The sequence below is a fragment of the Triturus cristatus genome, chromosome 6 (assembly GCF_964204655.1).
Source record: "Triturus cristatus chromosome 6, aTriCri1.1, whole genome shotgun sequence".
Taxonomy (NCBI): Eukaryota; Metazoa; Chordata; class Amphibia; order Caudata; family Salamandridae; genus Triturus; species Triturus cristatus.
In genome coordinates, this window is record NC_140589.1 from 985367301 (window position 1) to 985390536 (window position 23236).

Consider the following 23236-nt stretch of genomic DNA (forward strand, 5'->3'; position numbering starts at 1 on the left):
CTCACAATGCATGTGAACTGAGGCTCATGTAAAGCGCTCCAATACCTTTAAGTCGAGTTTGCGCTATATTTTGAGAACAGCAGAAGAATACACCAATAAGCAAAACACAAAGCCTTAACATAAAGAAAGATAAATAAAAACCAAAATGCGAGTTATGTAGGTGTACACTGTTCTACATGTATCCGCACGTATGTTTGCCCCCCTCGCAAAATATTTAAGATGTTTTGCATTATTCCAGAAAACAACCTTGACTTAAATATGCTCTCCTTCCCTGCGGTGTGCTTCATCTGTTGAAGTCTGCCAGCATGCATCCTTTCAAAATATTATTGTAATTGGATTTTTATATCGCTTGTTATCCCTAACGAGGAGGCGAAGCGCCTATCTGAAAGCAATGGAGCAGAGCATCAAAGGGCTGGGAGGTTCCAGTCTTGGCGTTGGTTCAAGAGCCTGTGATCCTGGGCAAATCACTTAATCTCAAAATGCATGTGAACTGAGGCTCATGTAAAGCGCTCCAATACCTTTAAGTCGAGTTTGCGCTATATTTTGAGAACAGCAGAAGAATACACCAATAAGCAAAACACAAAGCCTTAACATAAAGAAAGATAAATAAAAAACAAAATGCGAGTTATGTAGGTGTACACTGTTCTACATGTATCCGCACGTATGTTTGCCCCCCTCGCAAAATATTTAAGATGTTTTGCATTATTCCAGAAAACAACCTTGACTTAAATATGCTCTCCTTCCCTGCGGTGTGCTTCATCTGTTGAAGTCTGCCAGCATGCATCCTTTCAAAATATTATTGTAATTGGATTTTTATATCGCTTGTTATCCCTAACGAGGAGGCGAAGCGCCTATCTGAAAGCAATGGAGCAGAGCATCAAAGGGCTGGGAGGTTCCAGTCTTGGCGTTGGTTCAAGAGCCTGTGATCCTGGGCAAATCACTTAATCTCAAAATGCATGTGAACTGAGGCTCATGTAAAGCGCTCCAATACTTTTAAGTCGAGTTTGCGCTATATTTTGAGAACAGCAGAAGAATACACCAATAAGCAAAACACAAAGCCTTAACATAAAGAAAGATAAATAAAAAACAAAATGCGAGTTATGTAGGTGTACACTGTAAAATCTACACGCGAGGAAGCCAAACGGGCCTAGTGAAAGCAGGGGAGCGAGCGCTGCATTTCATTAAAGTGATCGCAGACACGGCAATCAAGCAGGATGGCTCTGTCTCCCTTCACGCCCAGGGAGGAGGGAGATGCGAGCAGAGCATCAAAGGGCTGGGTGAGAAGGGAGGGGGAATGCAAGGGTCAAAGCGGCGAAAGGGAAAGTAATCGAGCAGAGCATCAAAGGGCTGGGTGAGAAGGGAGGGGGGAATGCAATGAGCAGAGGAGCAGCTGTGCACGTGCATGTGATCTCGTGCACTCAAGGTTTAGGCCAGCCAAAAGACTGGGTAGCACTTTGAAAAACCCACATATAAAATGTCTCTTCGAGCCTTTGGCTCGCGAGACCTAAAAAAGGAAGTGGAAGGTCTCAACTTATCCAAGGCTGAAATGCTCCTAGGTAGGCAAAACACAAGAGTAGGGAGGAAAGCCATCGAATCAAGAATGAACAACTGAGATGGACAACAAAACCATCTAGCAAGGGGCTAACTAAAAGACCATACTAAAGATATATTATGTTTTGGAAACAAGAAGTCTACCCACACGAAAATAAAGTTGTCTGTTGCAAGCATTGGCAACTTTGGGACCATTAGCTTTGCCAATGGTTTTCAGCAATGCTGTACACCATCTACGATGCTGCTTATCATGTCTGAAGAAGAATTTTAAAAAGCTTATGACACAGCCACCCGCATCTTTTTGTAGGCATGTGCACCATCCATGCACACTCCAACATGAAGTGGGTGCTTTTTTTATTTTTATTTACTGAACCAATTTGGCTCAGTAAATAAAAAATAAAAGCCATGTGAAAGTTATATTTTAAAAGCGGGTAGGGAGAAGCTAAATGTGGAGCCCAGGGACCTGTATGTGTGGAAGCAACACGGGGAAGCATTAGTGGAGGGAAGTAACACGTAGGATGTGGGTGGAGAAAGCAGTAAGGAAGGCGTGGGTGTAATAAAGTAATCAATCAATCAATCAATCAATCAAAGCATTTGTATAGCGCGCTACTCACCCGGAGGGTCTCAAGGCGCTTGAGGTGGGGGGGCAGGCTACTGCTCGAACAGCCAGGTCTTGAGTTGCTTCCTGAAGGCGAGGTGGTCTTGGGTCAGGCGGAGGTGGGTGGGGAGGGAGTTCCACGTCTTGGCCGCCAGGTAGGAGAAGGATCTTCCTCCCATTGTGGCTCTTCAGATGCGGGGGGCGGCGGCGAGGGCGTGGCTGGTCGATCGAAGCTGGCGGGTGGGAGTGTAGAAGTTGAGGCGGTCGTTGAGGTATCTTGGGCCTTGGTTGTGGAGAGCTTTGTGTGCGTGGGTGAGGAGTCGGAACGTGATTCTTTTGTTGACGGGGAGCCAGTGCAGGTTTCTTAGGTGTGCGGAGATGTGGCTGTGATCGGGGGATGTCCAGGATGAGTCGTGCTGAGGCGTTCTGAATCCGCTGAAGTCTTTTCTGGAGTTTGGCAGTGGTTCCGGCGTAGAGGGAGTTGCCGTAGTCCAGTCAGCTGGTGTAACAGATGAGAGAGAGAACAAAGTGGAGTGTGCGGAGAGAGAAAAGCAAAGAGGTGAGAGAGAGAAATGTGAAGGTAGCTGGAGAACCACACATGTGGAAGAGAAGCACACAAGGGCGAGTTCACCATGGAGGAGGGTGGGGAAGAAGCATATGGGCGAGAGTGAGAAGCAAGGAGCACAGAAGGGTGTAGAGAAGCAAACTATGGAGACAGCAGAAAACACATACACTCTTGTGGAGTCCTTAAGACAACGGGAAGAAAAAGTAGCTCTTTAAAATTGAGCAGTGGAAGGACACAAGTAAATTGTGATTGCTCCAAGGGAGAGACAAACCTAAAATGGACAAGGGCAGCAATCAAAGCAGAAGCAGGCAATGACAGCTGCTGTAAAGTCAACCAATGGTAAGCAATGGGCAGACTGCAAGCCCCTCTATGTTCTTAGTAAGCCTAAAATAAGTCCTTTGCACTTAGACAGCTGCTCTGTCTGGTAGGTTAGTTCTAAAAATTACCCCACCATTGCTGTCAGTCCATGTACTTGACTACAACATAGTTGATGAGAAACCTCTTCCGTGTGGTGGATGCACACTCGGTGCAGCATTCAAACTTACCAATCAGAAAGCTGTGTTGCAATGGACCAATGAAGCAATAAAGACACTTTTAAATGTCTTGCATATGTGCTACCACCGCAGAGAGCTAAGGCAATACAAACACAGGCTTAAAATGGTTGCTACGTTCTCACCTGATACAAGCGTAAACTGATTTGATATACTTATGCATGACAGCCAGGGCAGGAAACTTACCGTTTGTGTTTCAGAGATCCGACCTTCACAGGTCACACAATGCTTGAGGTTCACTGGATTACCAGTCCCGCAGTGCCTGCAGATTGCTTTGCCCTTGAAAATACAAAAAACAGGTTTAAGACAATATTTCTGTAGATGATAAATCATTGTTTGGAATGCAAAAAAGATAACAACTAAACCCTACGAACAAGGGATAGGCCCACAAAGTGCAGCTGTGTACTGGATGGAGTGTCCTATATTGGTTACCAATTTATACATTTAGCCACATATACTTGTGATCATGTACTTTCTATTCCAATAAGATAGTGGATGCGCCAGACAAATGCTGCAGCTGATCAACTCGACTTCTAATCACTTCACTTGAGGATCCTTCATCCTTATGTTTAACTAGCAACAGGAATGCGTTCTAATCACCCCTCACAGCCCCCCATCCGACCTGCAGCAGGTCTAAAATGCATAGGGGATCTACTTAGATATGGGAAGTCGACGTGAAGAGATTGTAGAATACAAACTACATGATTACAAGTATATGGAAAATGATGATAAGAATTCAATAAAATAATATATGCTTATTTTAAAAGGATTCCTATGATTGAATATTACATATGAATGGATAAACAATCTAGGAGACACCATCCAGGATTCATCTGTGCTATATGGGATTATCCCTTATTTTCAAGGATTTCGCTATTTTGTTTCCGGTTTGCTATCTCAAACCATGGGAGCACGTCTACGTTTGACGAGATATGACTCTTAAACAAGGAATGGGCACATGTTGGGTCCATAAGCCAAGCAGGAACTAAAAAATTGGCAAGAAAGTAGCCTTCCGCCTGTACTTATTTGATCTAAGTATTTCAGCCTTGCATTCACTTACGCCCAAAGCAAGATTCATATTTTCTCAGAGTGGATTTATAGCCATAAATGACCTTATGTGAAGAAAAACAGTAAACCACCCATCCCAAGGAAGGCAGGGCAACAGTAGTGTGCAATTAATACTAGAATAATAAGAAACACCATGGGACACGTCATATGAGTTTTCTCTCAATGCTCCGAAATAGACATAGAAATCCAAACACTGAAACTACCACACTAACAACACGATTATGTTCAAGGCAAACATGTAATAGACAATTCTATATCTGAGTACTTTATCTGAGCTACACAACATTCAGATCACTAACGTGGTATTTCATCATAATCACACTGGACTGCCCTAGTAGAAAAAGTCTTTACTTGGATTTCTAAAAAAGAAGACTAAACCAAGCCACAGAAAGTGAAACAAGTATTAAAAAAGTCCATCAGTTTGGCGTTTGTATGGTGCGTGCATACAAAGGCACAGAACTTGCAGGCACACACTGAGATACATCAAACGTATATGCACATGGGTTGCGTCGCCGAGCCCAGTTGGACCTTCTCTATACCAAATCAGTGCTCCTGCGCGGGAACCCCATGTGGCCCCCGCTGCTAAACATGAAAACCGGGGAACGCGCAACGTCACACGGCCTTAATACTGGGGGGGACCTCTTCCCGAGCGATACCTTCATCACGCCGGGACAGTTGTGCGGTGCGGAGGCCCCGACGGTGCTCGACACACTGCTCTATTATCAGCATCGCCACACATGTCAAAAGCTGTTTCTCACATTTCCGGCGCCACCGGCGGACTTGTTGGCCCTGGAGAATGTGCTCAAAGTGGACTCGGGGCGTAAACTAGTATCCCAATTGTACGAAAGCATGCAAAGCAATCATCGAATTGTGGTCCCAACGGCGCGCTGTATGTGGGATACGGAACTGGGTACCGAAATCACTGACGACCACTGGGATATTTGCTGTAGACTGCTTGAGACCCTTTCCCCTAATTATTGACTCCGACTGATACATTTTAAATACATACACATGATATACCGCACGCCTAGCCGGCTCCATCGCATGGGCTTGAGGGACACAGACAACTGCTGGCGTTGTAGTGCACATGGAGCTACGTTCTTACATATGGCGTGGGAGTGTCCTACGTTGGCCTCCTTCTGGGCCAGGGTAATGGAGCTGGTGCGTGCAATCATTGGCCTACTGATCCCCTGCACTCCGCAGACTACACTACTAGGGATCTTACACATGGTCAAGCCTAAACACCGTAAACTGCCGGCCATTCTCATTTTGCTTGCCAAAAGACAGGTTGCGATGCACTGGGGAGCTACTACATCGCCGAACATTAGGGAATGGATTAAAAGCGTTGTATACTGCCAGACGCAACTTGCTCTGTATTGGGAGCTCTTGCCAGTGCGCTCCTGGCCAAAGGACATATGGGAACCATTCACACACTGGTTGGCTCAAACTACGATTCAAGCATTGTAAAACAGTGCTATACACTGATGGTAGCCGGACAGGGACGAGAACCAGGTAGATCATGGGGTGCTGAGGTCAACGAATATGATGTAGGAGGTGTACGAGATGGGGGGGGGGCGGAGGTGGGGGGACCATGCGAGACTTACCGAGCAATGACGGGTTGGCACCTGGTTATCATATTGATACTGTTGTATTGGTGGGGAGCTGTGTTGTCGATAACATATCCTACTCACACTGCAGAGAATTGTATTTGTTTTGTTGTTGAAAATGCAAATAAAAAGAATTTAAAAAAAAAAAAAAAAACGTATCTGCACATAGCAGACAGCCCAACACACTTAGAGATACCCGCACACAAGGACCAACAAACATCCCAGGACCCGTACACCCAGTCCATAAAACCTTTAACTAACAGACTACTAAACAATCAAGTTTGAATGCTCAGACTAACATACAGGGGGCCCTAAACAAACAACACGCATATTGATACATATTTTCAGTCCCATGCAACACAATCACACTTGGACAAAAACACAAGCCGGTTGGCGTCCATACAGATGTATGCAGACTTCGTATTGACTGTATGCAAATGAAGCTCCACTGCAGAGACACCATACCTTTAAGGTTAGAAAAGAAGGGTTGTCAAGTCTCATTCAATTCCTGGATTCTCTTTGGGGAAATCACTTCTACAGGACAATGGAAGACTTCAATCTCCATGCCTACACAATTCTTGTTCACTATGGAATTATTACCTGTATCTAATAAAATAGTACAATTGTGCGCCCACTCCTCATTGGCCTTTTTTGCACGATCATCCATTTAATACCCGCATCTCACAAGAATAACCATATGACGTAGCAAGGGTTGCCATATTGCTCTATCTATGGCAAAACATGTACCCAGTCCTGGGCACTCCTTTTACATATAATTGTCAATGAGTGTATTAGGTCAGTTGGGACTTGGATGTAGTGTAGATTGCTTTGACTGCTAAGTCTGAGACTCGACCTCCATGAGACCTAACAGAGAGGGTCCGTGGAACATACGGGCTGGGTAAAAGGGAATCGTTTGAGAAAGGATTAGGTATTCTGTTGATCCCTGAGGCACCCCTTCTTGTCTAGTTGCCAAGTTTTGTTGATTAACCCGTTGCGTGCTTCTGTCGGCCAACGGCCGTCGCGCACACTACCTCAGTAGTGCTGCGCACGTCCATTGGCCGACGCGACCCCGCCAACTCATCAAAGGTGCTGCACCGCGGCTGAATTTCCACCGCGGTAAAAGGGTTCATTAAAGTGTGTCCTCACTTTATCCCACTATCTTCAGTGAGCATGGCAACAGGGAGGGGGGTGTGGCATTCTGTTAAGGTTCATACGCTGTAACCATAATATGTCTTGACCCACCATGTTTCGTGTCGTTAACCCCTTCGCTACTAGGCCTTTCCCAGTGCTAAGTCTTTTTAGGGTTATTTGGGGTAGTTCACCCTTAGGCCTCTGTAACTTTTTGTCCACATAAGGAATTCACGCCAAATTTGCGTCCTTTTCTTCCAGCATTCTGAGGATTCTAAAGGTACCCAGGGTTTGTACATTCCTCTGGAGGACATCGAGAAATTAGCCAAAATAGAGAATAATTTTGTTTTGGGGGGAAAAATAGGAAAAAGGTGCTGCAGAAGAAAGCATCTGGTTTTTTTCCCATGCAAATGGTATCAACGAAGGGCTTGCAGTGCTACATTCACCATCTTCCCAGTTTTTAGGAACAGGCATACTTTTGTCAAAAAACTAAACTTTTCTACACACTTTAAGCATTTTACTGGGACATAGCCTATTTTTATTATTGTTTGTGCTTTCAACCTCCTTCCAGTTAGTGGTAGAAATGGGTGTGAAACCAATAACGGATCCCAGAACGCTATACATATCTGAAAAGTAGACAAAATTCGGAATTCAGCAAGGGGTCATTTGTGTAGATCCTCCAAGGTTTTCCTATAAAAACTAACAGCTGAAATACAACAATATTGAAACTGAGTTGAAAGAAACTGTCATTTGTACCTACGTTTTCGCCTGTATTTTCTTCAAAGTAAGGGTTTTGAAAGCAATATACAGTTACATCTGTTGGACCCTTCTGGTTACGGACATATATAGGACTTGTAGGTTCACCAAGAACCCGAGGTGCCCAGATCCAATAATTGAACTGTGCCGTGCAATGGCTTTTTATTGTGTACCGGGTATACAGCAATTCATTCGGTAAAATACAAAGAGTGAAAATTAGGAAACAATGAGACCTCTGTATTTCCGAAATGGGAACACAATATGGAGTTTAGAAGCAATGGTAATTTGCACATCTCCAAATTTGTGGGCCCCCATACTAGCATGTGAATTAGAGGGCATTTTTCAAAATGACTTCTTTTAATACACATTGTCTTTCATTTCGAAGGCAGAAATGCATAGAAAGTCAATTGGTAATAAAACTTGTTTTACTATTCTGTGCTCTCCCAAGTCTCCATATAAAAATGGTACCTCACTTGGGTGGCTAGACCTACTGGACAGGAAACAGCCCAAAACGCAACGTGGATACATCATATTTTTCCAGTAAAAACTGACCCTTTTTTCACAATGTGCCTAGCTGTGGATTTTGGACCTTAGCTCAGCCTGCAACTAGGGAAACTTAGCCAACCTACACATTGTTAAAAACTAGACACTCAGAAGAATCCAGGATGGGGTGACTTGTGTAGCTCTTACCAGGTTCTGTTACACAGAATCCTTACGGACCTCAAACCTGGTCAAAAAAAACATATTTCTCACATTTGTGTGATGGAAAGTTCTGGAATCTGCTGGGAGCCACAAACTTCCAACCACCCAGCATTCCCCCATGTCTCTCAATACAAAAGGTACCTTACTTGCGTGGGTAGGCCAAGTGCCAGCGACAAGAAATGGCCCAAAACGCAACGTGGACACATCACATTTTTTTGTGAAAAGTAACCCTTTCTCTGTAATGTGCCTGCCTGTGGATTTTGGACACTAGCTCAGCCGGCACCTAAACAAACCTAGCAAACCTGTACATTTTGGAAAACTAGACACCCAGGGGAATCCAGGATGGCATGACGTATGGGGCTCTCACCGGGGCATGTTACCCAGAATCCCTTGCAAACCTCAAACACTGTAAAAATAAAAACACATTTTCCTCATATTTCTGTGACGGAAAGTTCTGGAATCTGCAGGACGCCACACACTTCCATGCACCCAGAATTCCCCAAGTCTCCTAATACAAATGGTACCTCACTAGTAAGGGTAGACCTAGTGCCAGCGACAGGAAATGGCCCAAAAGTACTGGAGAGAAATGTCTGACAAGAAGTGTACTGAAGTGAGGGGTTTAGAACAGCCCACTTTTCAGACAGGGTCGAAAGCAACACCAGCGGTGTCAACAGGGGCCACGAGACAGAGGGGAAAAACTGCTCCTTGTCCCAGCTGCACCACGATCCCTGTGGGTGGGCTGCACTGCCTTGCTAACTCAGCCTGGGCCATTAGGGCATCCACGCAAGATCCTTGGACTACCCGGGGGTCCACTTTTTAGAAAACTCTGGGTTTGGTAGGTTTCTCTGGATGGCCGCTGAACCTGGGACCAAAAACACTGGCACCCCCTTGCAAAACCAGGTCATTTTGTGATAGATAATTTTGGTGTCTCCCAATACATTTTGGGCCCTTGCCTGTCGCAGGTACGTCGCCCACCCACACAAGTGAGGTACCATTTTTATTGGAAGACCTGGGGGAACGCTGGGTGGTAGGAAATTTGTGTCAGCCTGGTGATCCCACAACTTTCCACCACACAGAAATGAGAGGAAAATGTAATGTTTTTAGCTAAATTTTATGTTTGCAGGAGATTCTGGATAAGAAAATGTTAGGGGATCCAGCAAGCCACAACTCCCTGGACTCACCCGTATGTCTAGTTTTCAGAAATGTCTAGGTTTGGTAAATTTCTCTAGATGGCTGCCGAGCCCAGGACTAAAACGCAGGAGTCTCGTTTGTAAAAACAGGTTGTTTTGTGATAGATGGTGGGGGCTGGGTTTTGTTACCAGGCTTAGCGGCCATCTAGGTAAACCTACCAACCCCAGCCATTTCTGAAAATTAGACACCAGGGGGAGTCTAGGGAGGTGTGGCTCGCATATATCTTCCCAACATTATGTTACCCAGAATCCCATGCAAAACTCAAATTTAGCTAAAACAAAAAGACACTTTACTCACATTTCTGTTTGGGATCAGCGGGCTGGCACAAATTTCCTACCACCTAGTGTTCCCCTGTTTCCTGATAAAAATGATACCTCACTTGTGTCAGCCTAAAAATGCATAAAAAGAAAAACTGAGGGGCAACCAAAGAGTGTTCACAGGGGCAGTTTTTTTATTAAGTTTTTAGGCTGACTCTGCTTTTGGCACTAGTGAGGTATCATTTTTATCAGTAGATCAAGGGAAATGCTGGGTGGTAGGAAATTAGTGCTGGTGCGGTGATCCTTCAACTTTCTAATACAGACATGTGAGGGAAATGTGACTTTTTCTGAAAATGTGATGTTTGCAGTGTAGGAAAATGCTGGGGGATCCACACAAGCCACACTGCCAGCCAAGCAACAGTCTGCATAAACTGCCACCCAAGTGCGAGTCCACGCATACCGCCAGCACCCTGCCCAGACCATAATAATAACAGTCTTTCTGTCCCCCCTGGGGGGCAGATGGGGTTTATTAGCCTGCTAGATGGATTGTTTTTGTTTTAAAAAAGAAGCAAGGGGACTGCCCAGAACCCCCCACAAAAAAACAAATGGGCACAGTTTTTCTACCGCCCCGGGGACATATGATGGTTATTACACCAATCTGCCCCCCTTGGTAGGGGCATGAAGCTCACTAGGCACCAGGGATATGTTTATGGGCATGTCAGGAAGCGGTCCCATAGTCAAGGGTCACTCCCCTTTTTTTAGCACACATTTTAGCTATTTCTGCCCCCTTGAGGGCAGATCAGCAATATGTTTAGGTTCATCTGCCCACCTTGGAGGCAGAAAAACAATAGAAACCAGGGAACGTTTCTTTGTGGGTGCGCGTGCTGGAGTTTGGCTGACGGTGTGCATGAACTGGCATTTGGCTGGCTGTGTGTTTATGGTAATTTTTCTGGCTGTGTGTGGACTTTTACTTGGCTGAGGATGTGCACTGACTAGTGCTTGGTAAGAAACGCGTTACTTACCTGTAACAGCAGTTATCCAGTATTGGTGTCTTTCATAGATTCACATGCCTGAATCATTCCCCGTCGTCGAGACGGGAGCCTCCGGTACATAAAAAAGTAATGTCCTATAGACATACATAGAGACAAATAGGCCTAAGGGCCTCCCCTTAGTAGCCTATCATAGTCCTTATGCAAAAAGGACCAAACTTCTAGAGCCAGCCAATCGGCTATCACCTCCCTCTAGAACCTTCCTGGCAGGAGCCTCAGTCCCTCAGATTTTCGTACGCACCAAGCTAGGTAGGCGTAATATAGTTAGAGAGAGGCGTGAGTCCTTCCAGGGGAGGCGGGAGGGTTGCATGTGAATCTATGAAAGACACCAATACTGGATAACTGCTGTTACAGGTAAGTAACGCGTTTCTTATCCAGTATTAGGGGTGTCTTTCATAGATTCACATGCCTGAATCAGAGTAGTTAGCAATGCATTATGCACATTTCCGATGTAACATGCCAGAAAGGTACTTGAGATAATACAATCATTATCATAACAGTTCAAAGCATTGGCATACATCAAAACAGTAAACAGTAAAGAATGTGCATACCAGGAAGGCGGGTTGTTGGAAGGCTCACCTCACTGGAACAGATGGCGGAGCACCGCCTGGCCCACTGCCGCATCCTTCGTAAGTTCGGCATCCAGGCAGTAGTGTCTGGAGAAGGTATGCGGTGACTTCCACGTCGCCGCTCTACAGATGTCCAAAATCGGCACTCCAGCAAACAGCGCTGCTGATGTGGACATCGCTCTGGTGGAGTGTGCTTCCACCCTGTCTCGCAACGGCCGTCCGGCCCCTTCATGGCAGAACGCTATTGCAGAAGAAATCCACCTTGAGATGCTCTGTTTTGTAAGAGGCATACCCAGCCTTGGTCTGCTGTAGGCCACAAATAACTGTGAAGATTTTCTGAATGCTTTTGTCTTATCCATATAAAACTTAAGACACCGTTTGAGATCCAGAGAATGGAGCGTCCTCTCTGCTGCCGTGGTAGGGTTGGCAAAGAAGGAGCGTAGGACCACCGGCTCGTTGAGGTGAAAGTCTGAAGGCACTTTCGGTATGAACTTGGGATTTGTCCTCAGCACCACCCTGTCCTGTTTGAACTGCATGAAGGGCTCCTGAATGGAGAGAGCCTGCAACTCGCTGACCCTCCTGGCAGATGTGAGCGCAAGTAATAGAGCCGTTTTCCATGAGATGTACTTGATGGAGGCTCGGTGAATGGGTTCAAAGGGGTGCTTCATGAGTTGGTTAAGGACCAAGTTGAGGTGCCAAGTCGGTGGGACCCGTCGGGGCCTTGGAAAGGACCTATAAAGACCCTTAAGGAACTGTTTTACAAGTCTGCTGGACCAGAGAGACGGGCCTTGAAAAGTCCTGGTAAAACGTGAAATTGCCGCCAGATGCACCTTTATGGATGCATGCGCTAGTCCGGACTGTGCCAAGTGCAGGAGATATGGTAATATCTGCTCGGGTGTGATATGAAGCGGTCTCAGGCCCTTCTCTGAGCACCAAACGCAGAAGCGCTTCCATTTGAGGGAGTAGGTTTTGTTGGTACTGTCCGCCCTCGCCTTTGCTAGCACATCCCTGCAGTCCTGCGGGATGTTCAATTGGCAAAACTCTCTGTGCTCAGGAGCCAGGCCGATAACCTGAGCGATTGTAGGTTCGGGAATTGCACTTGTCCTTTGGACATTGTCAGCAGGTTCGGGTGCTGTGTTAGACGGATCGGCGTCCTGATGGAGAGGCGATGAAGGTCCGAGAACCAGTGCTGCCTCGGCCAGTACGGGGCGATCAGAATTAGTGTACAGGGCTCCGCCTTCATCTTCCTGAGGACCCTGGGAATCATCGGGAACGGTGGAAAAGCGTACGCAAATACGCTGAACCATCCTATGGAAAAGGCATTTCCGAGCGACTCCGGTTGGGGATGCCAGCTTGCGTAGCTTGGGCATTTGGCGTTCTCCCTGGTGGCAAACAGGTCGATTCCTGGGACTCCCCATTCCGAGAATACGTGTGTTAGTGCACTCTCGTCGAGCTCCCATTCGTGGGAAAGGGATTTCTGCCTGCTTAGGGCGTCCGCAATGGTGTTGTCCTTTCCCGGGACGTAGTCCGCCCTGAGCGTAATCCCCTGGAGAACAAGCCAGTTCCAGATTTTCTGCGATTCGCGCGATAGCGTGAGCGAACGCGTTCCTCCCTGTTTGTTCAGGTAATGCATCGTCGTGGTGTTGTCCGTCCTGACGAGCACCTGGGAGTTCTGGATGCGTGGTAAAAAGGCCTGCAGAGCCAGAAACACAGCCCTCAACTCCAGCAGATTTATATGGAGGTGTTGCTCCCGATCCGACCATTTGCCGCTGACTTTGAGGTCCTGAAGGACAGCTCCCCATCCCGCTAGAGATGCATCTGTGGTGATCACCAATGGCGCTGCTGGCAGCAGGAACGGTAATCCTCTCGAGAGGTTTCTGGAATCCTTCCACCACTCGAGACTCCTGGATATTTGTGGAGTTATGTTTATAATGTCCTCGAACGAACCTGCGCTCTGAGTCCACTGGTTCGAGAGAGCCTCCTGCAGTGGGCGCATCCGCAGCCTGCAGTGAGGGATGAGTAATATACAGGAAGACATCATTCCCAGAAGTGACTTGAAGGTGCGAACTCTCAGGGATTTCCTGGATTGCACCGTTTTGGCCAGGGATATGATCCTGTGTTTTCTTTCGGCTGAGGGAAATGCCCTTGCGCATTCCGTATTCAAGGTGGCCCCGAGGAAGGTGATACTTCTCGTAGGGGACGTATGTGATTTCTGAAGGTTCAGCGTCAATCCTAGATGATTGAAAAGATTGGTACAAGCGTTGAAGGATTTGGTTGCGCCTACGGCCGTAGGCGCCTTGACCAGCCAGTCGTCTAGGTAGGGGAAAACTTGATGACCCATTTGGCGTAGGAAAGCTGCCACAGGAGAAAGGCACTTGGTGAAAATCCGCGGAGCGGATTTGAGGCCAAACGGAAGGACCTTGAACTGGTAGTGCTGTCCTGCCACTTCGAAACGGAGAAACTTCCTGTGCCCCTTGAGTATCGGGATGTGATAGTAAGCATCCTGAAGATCCAAGGATGTCATGAAGTCTCCTTCCTCCAGAATGCCAAGGATCTCTTGGAGCGTCACCATCCTGAACGACTGACTCTTCAGGAAAGAGTTGAGTGCCCTGAGGTCCAGGATGGGTCTCCACTTCTTTTCTTTCTTCCGTATCAGAAAGAAACGGGAGTAGAATCCTTTCTCCCTCTGAGCTGATGGAACTCGCTCGATAGCTCCCTTCCTTAACATCTCCGATATTTCCCGGAGCAGCAGTCGCAGATGTCTGTGAGGAGACCTGCGGGGAGGGGTTGCAGGCGGGATGGCGGTAAATTCTAGGGAATGGCCGAATCTGAGAAGTTGGAGCACCCAACAATCTGAGGTGATGATGCGCCAATTCTTTAGGAAATGGGTCAATTTTCCTCCAATTTGTGTAGAACAAGATGGTAGCTGGACTGGCTGGAGTAAGCGGTCACTGGCGTCCGCCTGTGCCCCTTTTCTGGTTCTTACCCTTGAAATTGGATCTTCCGTAAGATGATTGTCGACCCTGTTGTTGCTTTTGCTGGTACTGGGTCTTGTTCTGGAACGAATATGAGGACTTATTCTGGAATGATCCTCTGTAGGAGGACTGGCCTCTAGATTTGTTGCCCCGAAAGGACTGGTTCCGTGCCTGCAAGGTTCCAAGCGCTCTAGCCGTGTCCGTGTCCTTTTTAATGGCTTGTAGCGCCTCATCAATCTTATCTCCAAATAGGTGCTGTCCGTCGAAGGGCATATCTAGCACCTTCGTCTGCACTTCCTGCCTGAACGATGTTGCTTTGAGCCATCCTTGGCGGCGCAGGACAGCCGCCCCAGCCAGTTGACGGAAGCCTGTCATGGCTACATCAATGGCGCAATCGATGATCTCTGCCGCAGAAGACTGGCCTTCGGAAAGGAGTGCTTTCACCTCATCCTGTGTGGCACTCGGAAGTTCTGCTAAGTAAGGGGCAATATCCTCCCAAAGTTGGCGGTTATAACGCCCTAAAAGGGCTATAGAATTGGCCACCTTGATGGTCATTGCCGAAGTGGTCGAAAACCTTTTGCCTATTGTGTCTAACTTTCTGCCCTCCTTGTCTGGTGGTGCTGAAAGAGGCGAGGATGGATTGCGTGAATTTTTCTGGGCCGCTTGGGTCACGACCGAATCCGGCTTCGGGTGGCCAGTCAGGCAAGCTGGCGCCGTGGATGGTGCTCTATACTTCTTATCCAGACGCGGAACGACCGCAGGAACTGAAGCTGGCGTTAGCATCAACTTCTTTCCCTGGTCCCAGAGGAAGTCAATGATAGGGATTGATTTGGACGTCTTTTTCGTCTGCTCCTTAAAGTCATGGAGGAAGCATTCTGTTTCCGTCGACTCCATGACCATATGGAACCGCGTCGCAGCCCGTTCCACTAGCTTATGAAAACCACCTATATCCACAGGTGGTGAATCTGCCTGGCGCGGTTGTGGGGAAGGTGGTGAAGATGCTACATACTCTTCCTCCTCATCCTGGTCCGTCAGGTCTCCCGGGACCTCACCTTCCTCCATCTCCTCAGCCTCCTCATCCGTTGAGTCTATCACCTGAGGTGGCGGCTCGTGGCAGACCTGCGTTACCTGCCGTGATTGCCTTGGGGCTGTCGCTGGGGGGTTAGTAACTGGCACTGGGACCCCTGTATCCTGTGTTGGTGGTTCTGGGAAACGTTGTTTGTAATCCCTGATAAGGAACTTGAGGTCCTTAACAATTGCCAGAGGGAGGCAGACCATTGGGGTGACCTCCGTGCGGACTTGTTCCTGGACGGGGCGCTCCTGCGCACTTGAACCTTCCTGCTCCTCGTCCGTGCTTTGGCATTTGACAAACAGCTCGGAAGGGGAAGTAGCCTGTTGGAAGAACTCTTCTTCGGACTCTTCGCTCTGCAGGATCTCCAGAGGTAAATTGGTTTGGACCTTGCTTGGAGATGTTGTTTCCGGGGTAATCTGTGGTCTGGGAGCAGTTCCATGCACAGAAATCTCCTTGGTTTTCCGTCCCACGGACGACGACGACGACGGCCTTCCCGTCGACGGCTCAGCTGTCACCAACGGCGTCCCCATCGACGATATTTTCCTTGTCGACGAAGTTCTCGTCGACGATGTAGTCGTAGACGATTCAGTCGTCGTCGATGCCTTCGTCGTCGACGCTTCCGTCGTCGACGCTTCCGTCGTCGACGCTTCCGTCGTCGACGCTTCCGTCGTCGACGCTTCCGTCGTCGACGCTTTCGTCGTCGACGCTTTCGTCGTCGACGCTTTCGTCGTCGCCTTCGTCGTCGACGCTCTCGTCGACGATGCCTTCGTCGTTGACATCTTCGTCGACGATGCCTTCGTCGTCGACGCACTCATCATAGATATCCTTGACGTCGACTCTTCCGTCGGCGGAGGGCTCCTCGTCGACGAGGCCCTCGACGGTACTATCTTCGTCGTCGACGATGATTTAGACGACGGTTTTAATAGTATAATAGATGAGATAGGGGTACCTGCAGACGATGATGATGGAGTGGTCGTCGTCGACGAGCGGGCCGACGCCGCTGTGGACGTGGACACTGTCGTCGTAGCTGTGGAGACATGTCCTGATGGCCTTTTTTGCACAGATGATGGCGTCGCAATTTTCGAGGCCGACAGAGTAGGCTTCTTGAAGGTGAGAGAGACTTTATCAGACGCTGAAGACTTCGAAGATCTCGCCTCTGAAGACTTTTTGTGCGTCTTCGTAGGAGGAGCGTCTGAGGGGCCAGGAGATGCCATTCTCGGCCTCTTCAGGGAGACTCCAGAGGCTCCAGAAAAGCTCGCCTCTGAGGACACCACACTGTCCTTGTCTTTGAGCCTGTCCAGCCAGATAAGCAGGCGGCCTTCCCTGTCTCTCAAGGTCTTATGTGGGAAAGACCTACATATTTTGCAGTCCTTAGGGACGTGGTCCGGGTAAAGGCAGTACAAGCATAGTTCATGCTTGTCGTCCACATGAAGCCTCTTCTTCCCACATGAAGAGCAAGCCCTGAAAAGGGCTTTCTTCTGGGAGTCCGACATGCCAGGAGATGTAGATGAAATAAAACACTCACTGAAGCAAAAAGAGGCCTGAAGTAGTCAGCGTTGAAATCCTGAAGAAGAAAGTCACCAAAAACTGTGAATAAGTTGGTTTGAAATGAATCCTGAGGAGAGCTCAGGTTGGAGACTCCCTAGCACAACGTGCGGTAGAAAATCTGAGGGACTGAGGCTCCTGCCAGGAAGGTTCTAGAGGGAGGTGATAGCCGATTGGCTGGCTCTAGAAGTTTGGTCCTTTTTGCATAAGGACTATGATAGGCTACTAAGGGGAGGCCCTTAGGCCTATTTTTCTCTATGTATGTCTATAGGACATTACTTTTTTATGTACCGGAGGCTCCCGTCTCGACGACGGGGAATGATTCAGGCATGTGAATCTATGAAAGACACCCCTAATACTGGATAAACATGGATCTTTAGATATGTGGAGAGATGTGGCAACCCCAGCTCCACACTACCATCTGCATTAACTGTACTGAATTTAATAGTGTATGCTAATTGGAGGGTGAGGGCGGGGACATGCTCAAAGTGGTGGATCATATGCCAACCCCCAGAACACTGTAGTGACCCCAGAGCCTCTTGGCAAACAATACAGCCCTTTTCTTGCTTTTTAGGTTACGCCTAGGCAGTGCATGCAAGGTCTCCTGTGACATGCTCTATCTACTGTATGGGCTTTCAGCACCCCCATCCGTTTTCATTCGTTTCTTGATGTGTCTTTTGAAATTCCTTTGTTTTTGTTGATGAATAGTTTACACTACTGTATGGGCTTTCAGCACTCCTACCGGTTTTCATTTGTTACTTCATGTGCCTTTAGAAATTCCTTTGTTTTTGTTGGTGAATAGTTTACATTTGTCCCTCCTTTTGCTGTTTTGGTCAGGCACTGGAGACTGGCCCTGTTACATGGATCATTTCACTATAGGTCATATAGGTTTGTTTCAGCGCACTACTTTTTCTTTTGTCTCAGCTTCTATGGCTTTCCGAAAGCGCTCAGCCGAGGGCTGCAAATCATGTCCTTTTCTTGTTTTCTATGGTCTTTGGTTTCACGAGCGGTTTTTGAGCCGGAGACTATGTTTTTTATCCTATAGCATTTTTGGTTTGATTACCTCAAATGTCCAAATACTTACTTAGTGGAAGTGTATTTTAAGAAGATGGCCGACAGCAGGATCAACATATTCACATAGTGCTTTTGACAGCGTGATTATTTGGATACAATTAAAGAGGTAAACATGCTGTTATTGCTCTGTTTTATGAAAATGGAAGCAGCATCAAGTTGCACGCTTTCATGCTTTGATGTTTTCTTTTAGGTTTCAATTGTCGGTGAAATAAAACCAATATCAAGGGATGCCTCCTCGTGCTCTCCAAACGCGGCATGTAATGTGAGGTTACTGAACAATATATCCTGCAAGTAGACCCCAGGGATTCAGCAGTCATATTTGCACGTAGCGAGATGTTTTATTTATTACAATGAACCTTCAAAAGTGCTTGTATTGCAGACTTCAGTGGAGAACAATGTTAAAATGGGTGCCGCTCGTAGGCGCAGGACTTTGCCACAGACACCGGATGGGCTGTAATCCTCATTGAAAACGGACGCTGGTGAGCACAGCACGCTGTTATTTTAAAAGGCACGGGGCTTTTTAACTCTGAACATCCATCTACGGGACTGCGAGGACCAGGGTGCATCCTTCATTCCTGATCACCTGCACCTGGTTCCTCTTCCCGCTCCTCCCCCGGCCAGTACTTCACGCCTCGCGGCCCCCGCTTCGCGGGAGCCGCTCGTAGGCGCAGGACTTTGCCACAGACACCGGATGGGCTGTAATCCTCATTGAAAACAGATGCTGGTGAGCACAGCACGCTCTTATTTTAAAAGGCACGGGGCTTTTTAACTCTGAACATCCAACTACGGGACTGCGAGGACCAGGGTGCATCCTTCATTCCTGATCACCTGCACCTGGTTCCTCTTCCCGCTCCTCCCCCGGCCAGTACATCACACCTCGCGGCCCCCGCTTCGCGGGGGCCGCTCGTAGGCGCAGGACTTTGCCACAGACACCGGATGGGCTGTAATCCTCATTGAAAACGGACGCTGGTGAGCACAGCACGCTCTTATTTTAAAAGGCACGGGGCTTTTTAACTCTGAACATCCATCTACTGGACTGCGAGGACCAGGGTGCATCCTTCATTCCTGATCACCTGCACCTGGTTCCTCTTCCCGCTCCTCCTCCGGCCAGTACTTCACGCCTCGCGGCCCCCGCTTCGCGGGTGCGGCACGTAGGCGCAGGACTTTGCCACAGACACCGGATGGGCTGTAATCCTCATTGAAAACGGACGCTGGTGAGCACAGCACGCTCTTATTTTAAAAGGCACGGGGCTTTTTAACTCTGAACATCCATCTACGGGACTGCGAGGACCAGGGTGCATCCTTCATTCCTGATCACCTGCACCTGGTTCCTCTTCCCGCTCCTCCCCCGGCCAGTACTTCACGCCTCGCGGCCCCCGCTTCGCGGGTGTGGCACGTAGGCGCAGGACTTTGCCACAGACACCGGATGGGCTGTAATCCTCATTGAAAACGGACGCTGGTGAGCACAGCACGCTCTTATTTTAAAAGGCACGGGGCTTTTTAACTCTGAACATCCATCTACGGGACTGCGAGGACCAGGGTGCATCCTTCATTCCTGATCACCTGCACCTGGTTCCTCTTCCCGCTCCTCCCCCGGCCAGTACTTCACGCCTCGCGGCCCCCGCTTCGCGGGTGCGGCACGTAGGCGCAGGACTTTGCCACAGACACCGGATGGGCTGTAATCCTCATTGAAAACGGACGCTGGTGAGCACAGCACGCTCTTATTTTAAAAGGCACGGGGCTTTTTAACTCTGAACATCCATCTACGGGACTGCGAGGACCAGGGTGCATCCTTCATTCCTGATCACCTACACCTGGTTCCTCTTCCCGCTCCTCCCCCGGCCTATATAACTTTTACCTGTTCTCGCGATAGCGGGACGCGTGCGGGGCGCAGTCCGGGGCGAAGACCGGGCCAAGGGCGGGCCCGTCTGAGCCCGTCCGAGAACGTTTGAGAACGGAACAGGACCCTCCATTAACACCCATTGACCAAATCTATTTGCCTTGTTTTAGTATATAGGCTGCGGTCAATTGCTTGCAAGCTAGCGGGATACCTGCTGACCGAGGTAACCAGTTTATATATCAAGTTAAGGTCGAAATGGCCAAAAGGGACGGCATTGCTATGCAATCTACAGGGGGTGCACTAATGGGAACTTTAGATAACTTCTTGGTGCGAGTGCAGTCAGCGCTTGCTAAAGACATTGAATTAACAGAGAAAAGATTATCTTTAGACATTTTGTGTGATAAGAGGTCCTCCTTGGGAAACATGGCCAGTGTAAGATCGCCACCATGCCGTCAACCAGCCAGGTCAGATTCTCTGGGCTCTACATCCTTGCCGATCGAGGAGCAAAATGATGAAATATTGATATGCTCTCCTTCCTTGACTGGCACGTCGGATGAAATTGTCGACGTTACGAACATTAATAATGTGGTCCTAACAACCAAACCTTTGTCAAGTATTAAGACTCGTTCAGCAAGTAATGTAAAAGTGGTTCCTGCCCATCAACAACTAGCCCCTACCCTGAAAAAAAACCGCAGGGGAAATCAAAAGACAGCCGCTGACAAGAATGTAAAGTTAGGCCCTGTCCCTGTTTCTGCTGCAAAGAAGAACTTAGCCCCATGCCCTAAGACCTCTGATGTAAGGCCAAATCAAACACCATCTTCGGGGTCAATATGTATGGAAGCAATTGATACACCGTCATTCTGGAGTAAATTGGAAAGTACAGTTAAAAAACTATGCGAGCCAATTTATGAAAGGTTGGGCTCTATTGAAAGTAGGCTTGTTTGCATGGAACTGTCACTTGCCTCGGCTCAACCACGGGGTGGTAGACTGGCCCAGGGTCAGCAAAAAGAGTGTCTTAGTGCTATGGGTGCATCGACTGAGACCATTACCACTACTAACAAATCAGCAAGCGGTACTGCGAAAAATAATCTTCCTACTCCCCAGGAATTCCATCCCCCCTTGGTTGTCGAAAGTCGGGTTAGAGATGATCATCGTCCCGCCCGAGTCGAAACCAATACAGGTGGGGTAGGTAGTGTCAGCAAAGATAAGCAGCCCCCATCTGCCCAAAACTCAGTGCAGGCCTCGCCTGGCTTAATTAACCTGCACCTCCCACCCGAAGCAGCTCCCTACGTGGTGGTCTTAACAGGGGTCCCACCGTTGGAGAATGGAATAAGGGAATCTTACGGGGACCTAAAGAACAAATGTACATTCTGGTTAAATGTTAAGCGACCACTACTGCCCCATATGTGTGCGGAAATTCTATTCGCTAGAAGAGTAAACTGGGTGGGTAAGAGACCTAAAAGGGGATTGTATAGTTATTAATTTTAGAGACAGGCGTCGTGTGGAACATATCTGCTCTTGGCCGCAGAATGATTATCTATCCCTAATAAACACAATGCCACTGTCTTATTTCTATACACCCTTGTCTCCGCCCTTAGGTGGGCATATACCTGGAGACCCCTTGTTAAAAGGTAGTACCCTTGGAGATATAAGATCCATCAATAGATTTGATGTACTTTCTGGGCTAGCGGATTGTGACTGACTGACTAGTGCCAGAGGTCATTCTAATTGTGACATGTTAAATACAGTTCTATTGGCAGGGGATAATCATGTAAAGTCTCATGTAGCTTTCGAAATAGAAGAAGGCCTAAAGAAACGAGAACAGCCTGGAACTGTGGGTGAAGGTATGGTTGATATGTTCCCTGAACAAATAAATCCTATCGGGGACAGGGATCGAGACCAACAAACAGTACATCAAATGGAAACCCCAAGTATCAAGGAACTATCATGCTCTCCATCAGATGTAGTTCCTTCCCAAATACCAGCCCTTGGGAGTATTGCAGTGGAAACTAGTCTAATGGGACATGTATCGTTCTTATCCTGGAATGTGGCGGGTATGGGATCAAAAATATCGTCCCCAGTCTGGGCAGACTTCATTAGCAAGCATGATATCTGTCTTTTTCAGGAGACATGGACGCTAGAGCCTGTATTCATGTTGGGTTACTTGAATTTTTTTGTCCCAGCGGGAAAAAGACCTAAGGGTCGGCCAATTGGAGGCCTGGTCATCTGGGTTAAACAAAGCATGGAGTGTAATATCCAACCTATTTTAACCCAGAGTGACGATATTCTAGGCATTAGGTTGACTTGCCCGCTAAAATTCAAGATCGATATATACAATGTATATGCTAGGGGCTTACCAGGCGGAAAAAAATCTGAGGTGATGTCAGTGTTGAGCACTCTAGTGGAATCCAGCCCTGACGATGTGCTCCCATTGATTGCCGGAGATTTTAACACAACTTTTGAGCCATTAGGGCCTCAAGATATGCTTTTAACTGAGGAAGAGGATCTAAGATGGGGTGTCCCACAGCTCGAGGCAAAGATAGTGAGTAAATGGACTGAGGCAGCTCTGTACATGAAAGGGTTCTGCCTAGGCAACCAATTGAGGGCGGCCAATGGCAGAACCACATCTGATAGGACATGTACCAAGACGTTTAATAATGGTATCAGGGCAAGTAATATAGATTATATCCTGGTCCACCTGGAGATGTGGCATACCCTCGTGGATATGGAGGTCAAGATACGGATCGAAAGCGACCATAATCCACTAGTTGCTACTTTTAATTTTGGGACGGGATACAACAGGGACCGAGTTGCAGAAATAGTAGGTCCAGCTGATGCTCTAACAAATGATGAACGCCACCTTAAGTGGAATAACGTAATAGAGCACCCTGATCTTATAGACAGCATTGAGAACTATGTCGAAGAGGCTCTGATGTCTATAAGGGCGGTGGGTCATAATAGCCATCCCCTAGCCGCTTTTGGTAATATACATGAAAAACTATTTGCCAAACTCAAATCCTGTTTCTGTAGGCCCTTCTTGGGAAAACAAGCTGCGAGAAGCAAACAGGAGGATTGGTATAATGCCTCCTGTAAACAAGCCCGTAGAAATTTGGGAACTGCACTTAAAACAAAAGAACC

General features: G+C 47.8%; 1 protein-coding gene across 1 annotated transcript in view; it reads right to left on the bottom strand.

Moving 5' to 3' along the window:
• Window positions 1-23236, bottom strand: part of DZANK1 (double zinc ribbon and ankyrin repeat domains 1) — a 1028117-nt gene that overhangs the window by 627287 nt on the left and 377594 nt on the right. Inside the window, exon 10 of the mRNA XM_085611767.1 lies at window positions 3452-3544. Coding sequence (XP_085467893.1) covers window positions 3452-3544 — 93 coding nt within the window. The remainder of the gene's footprint in view (window positions 1-3451; window positions 3545-23236) is intronic.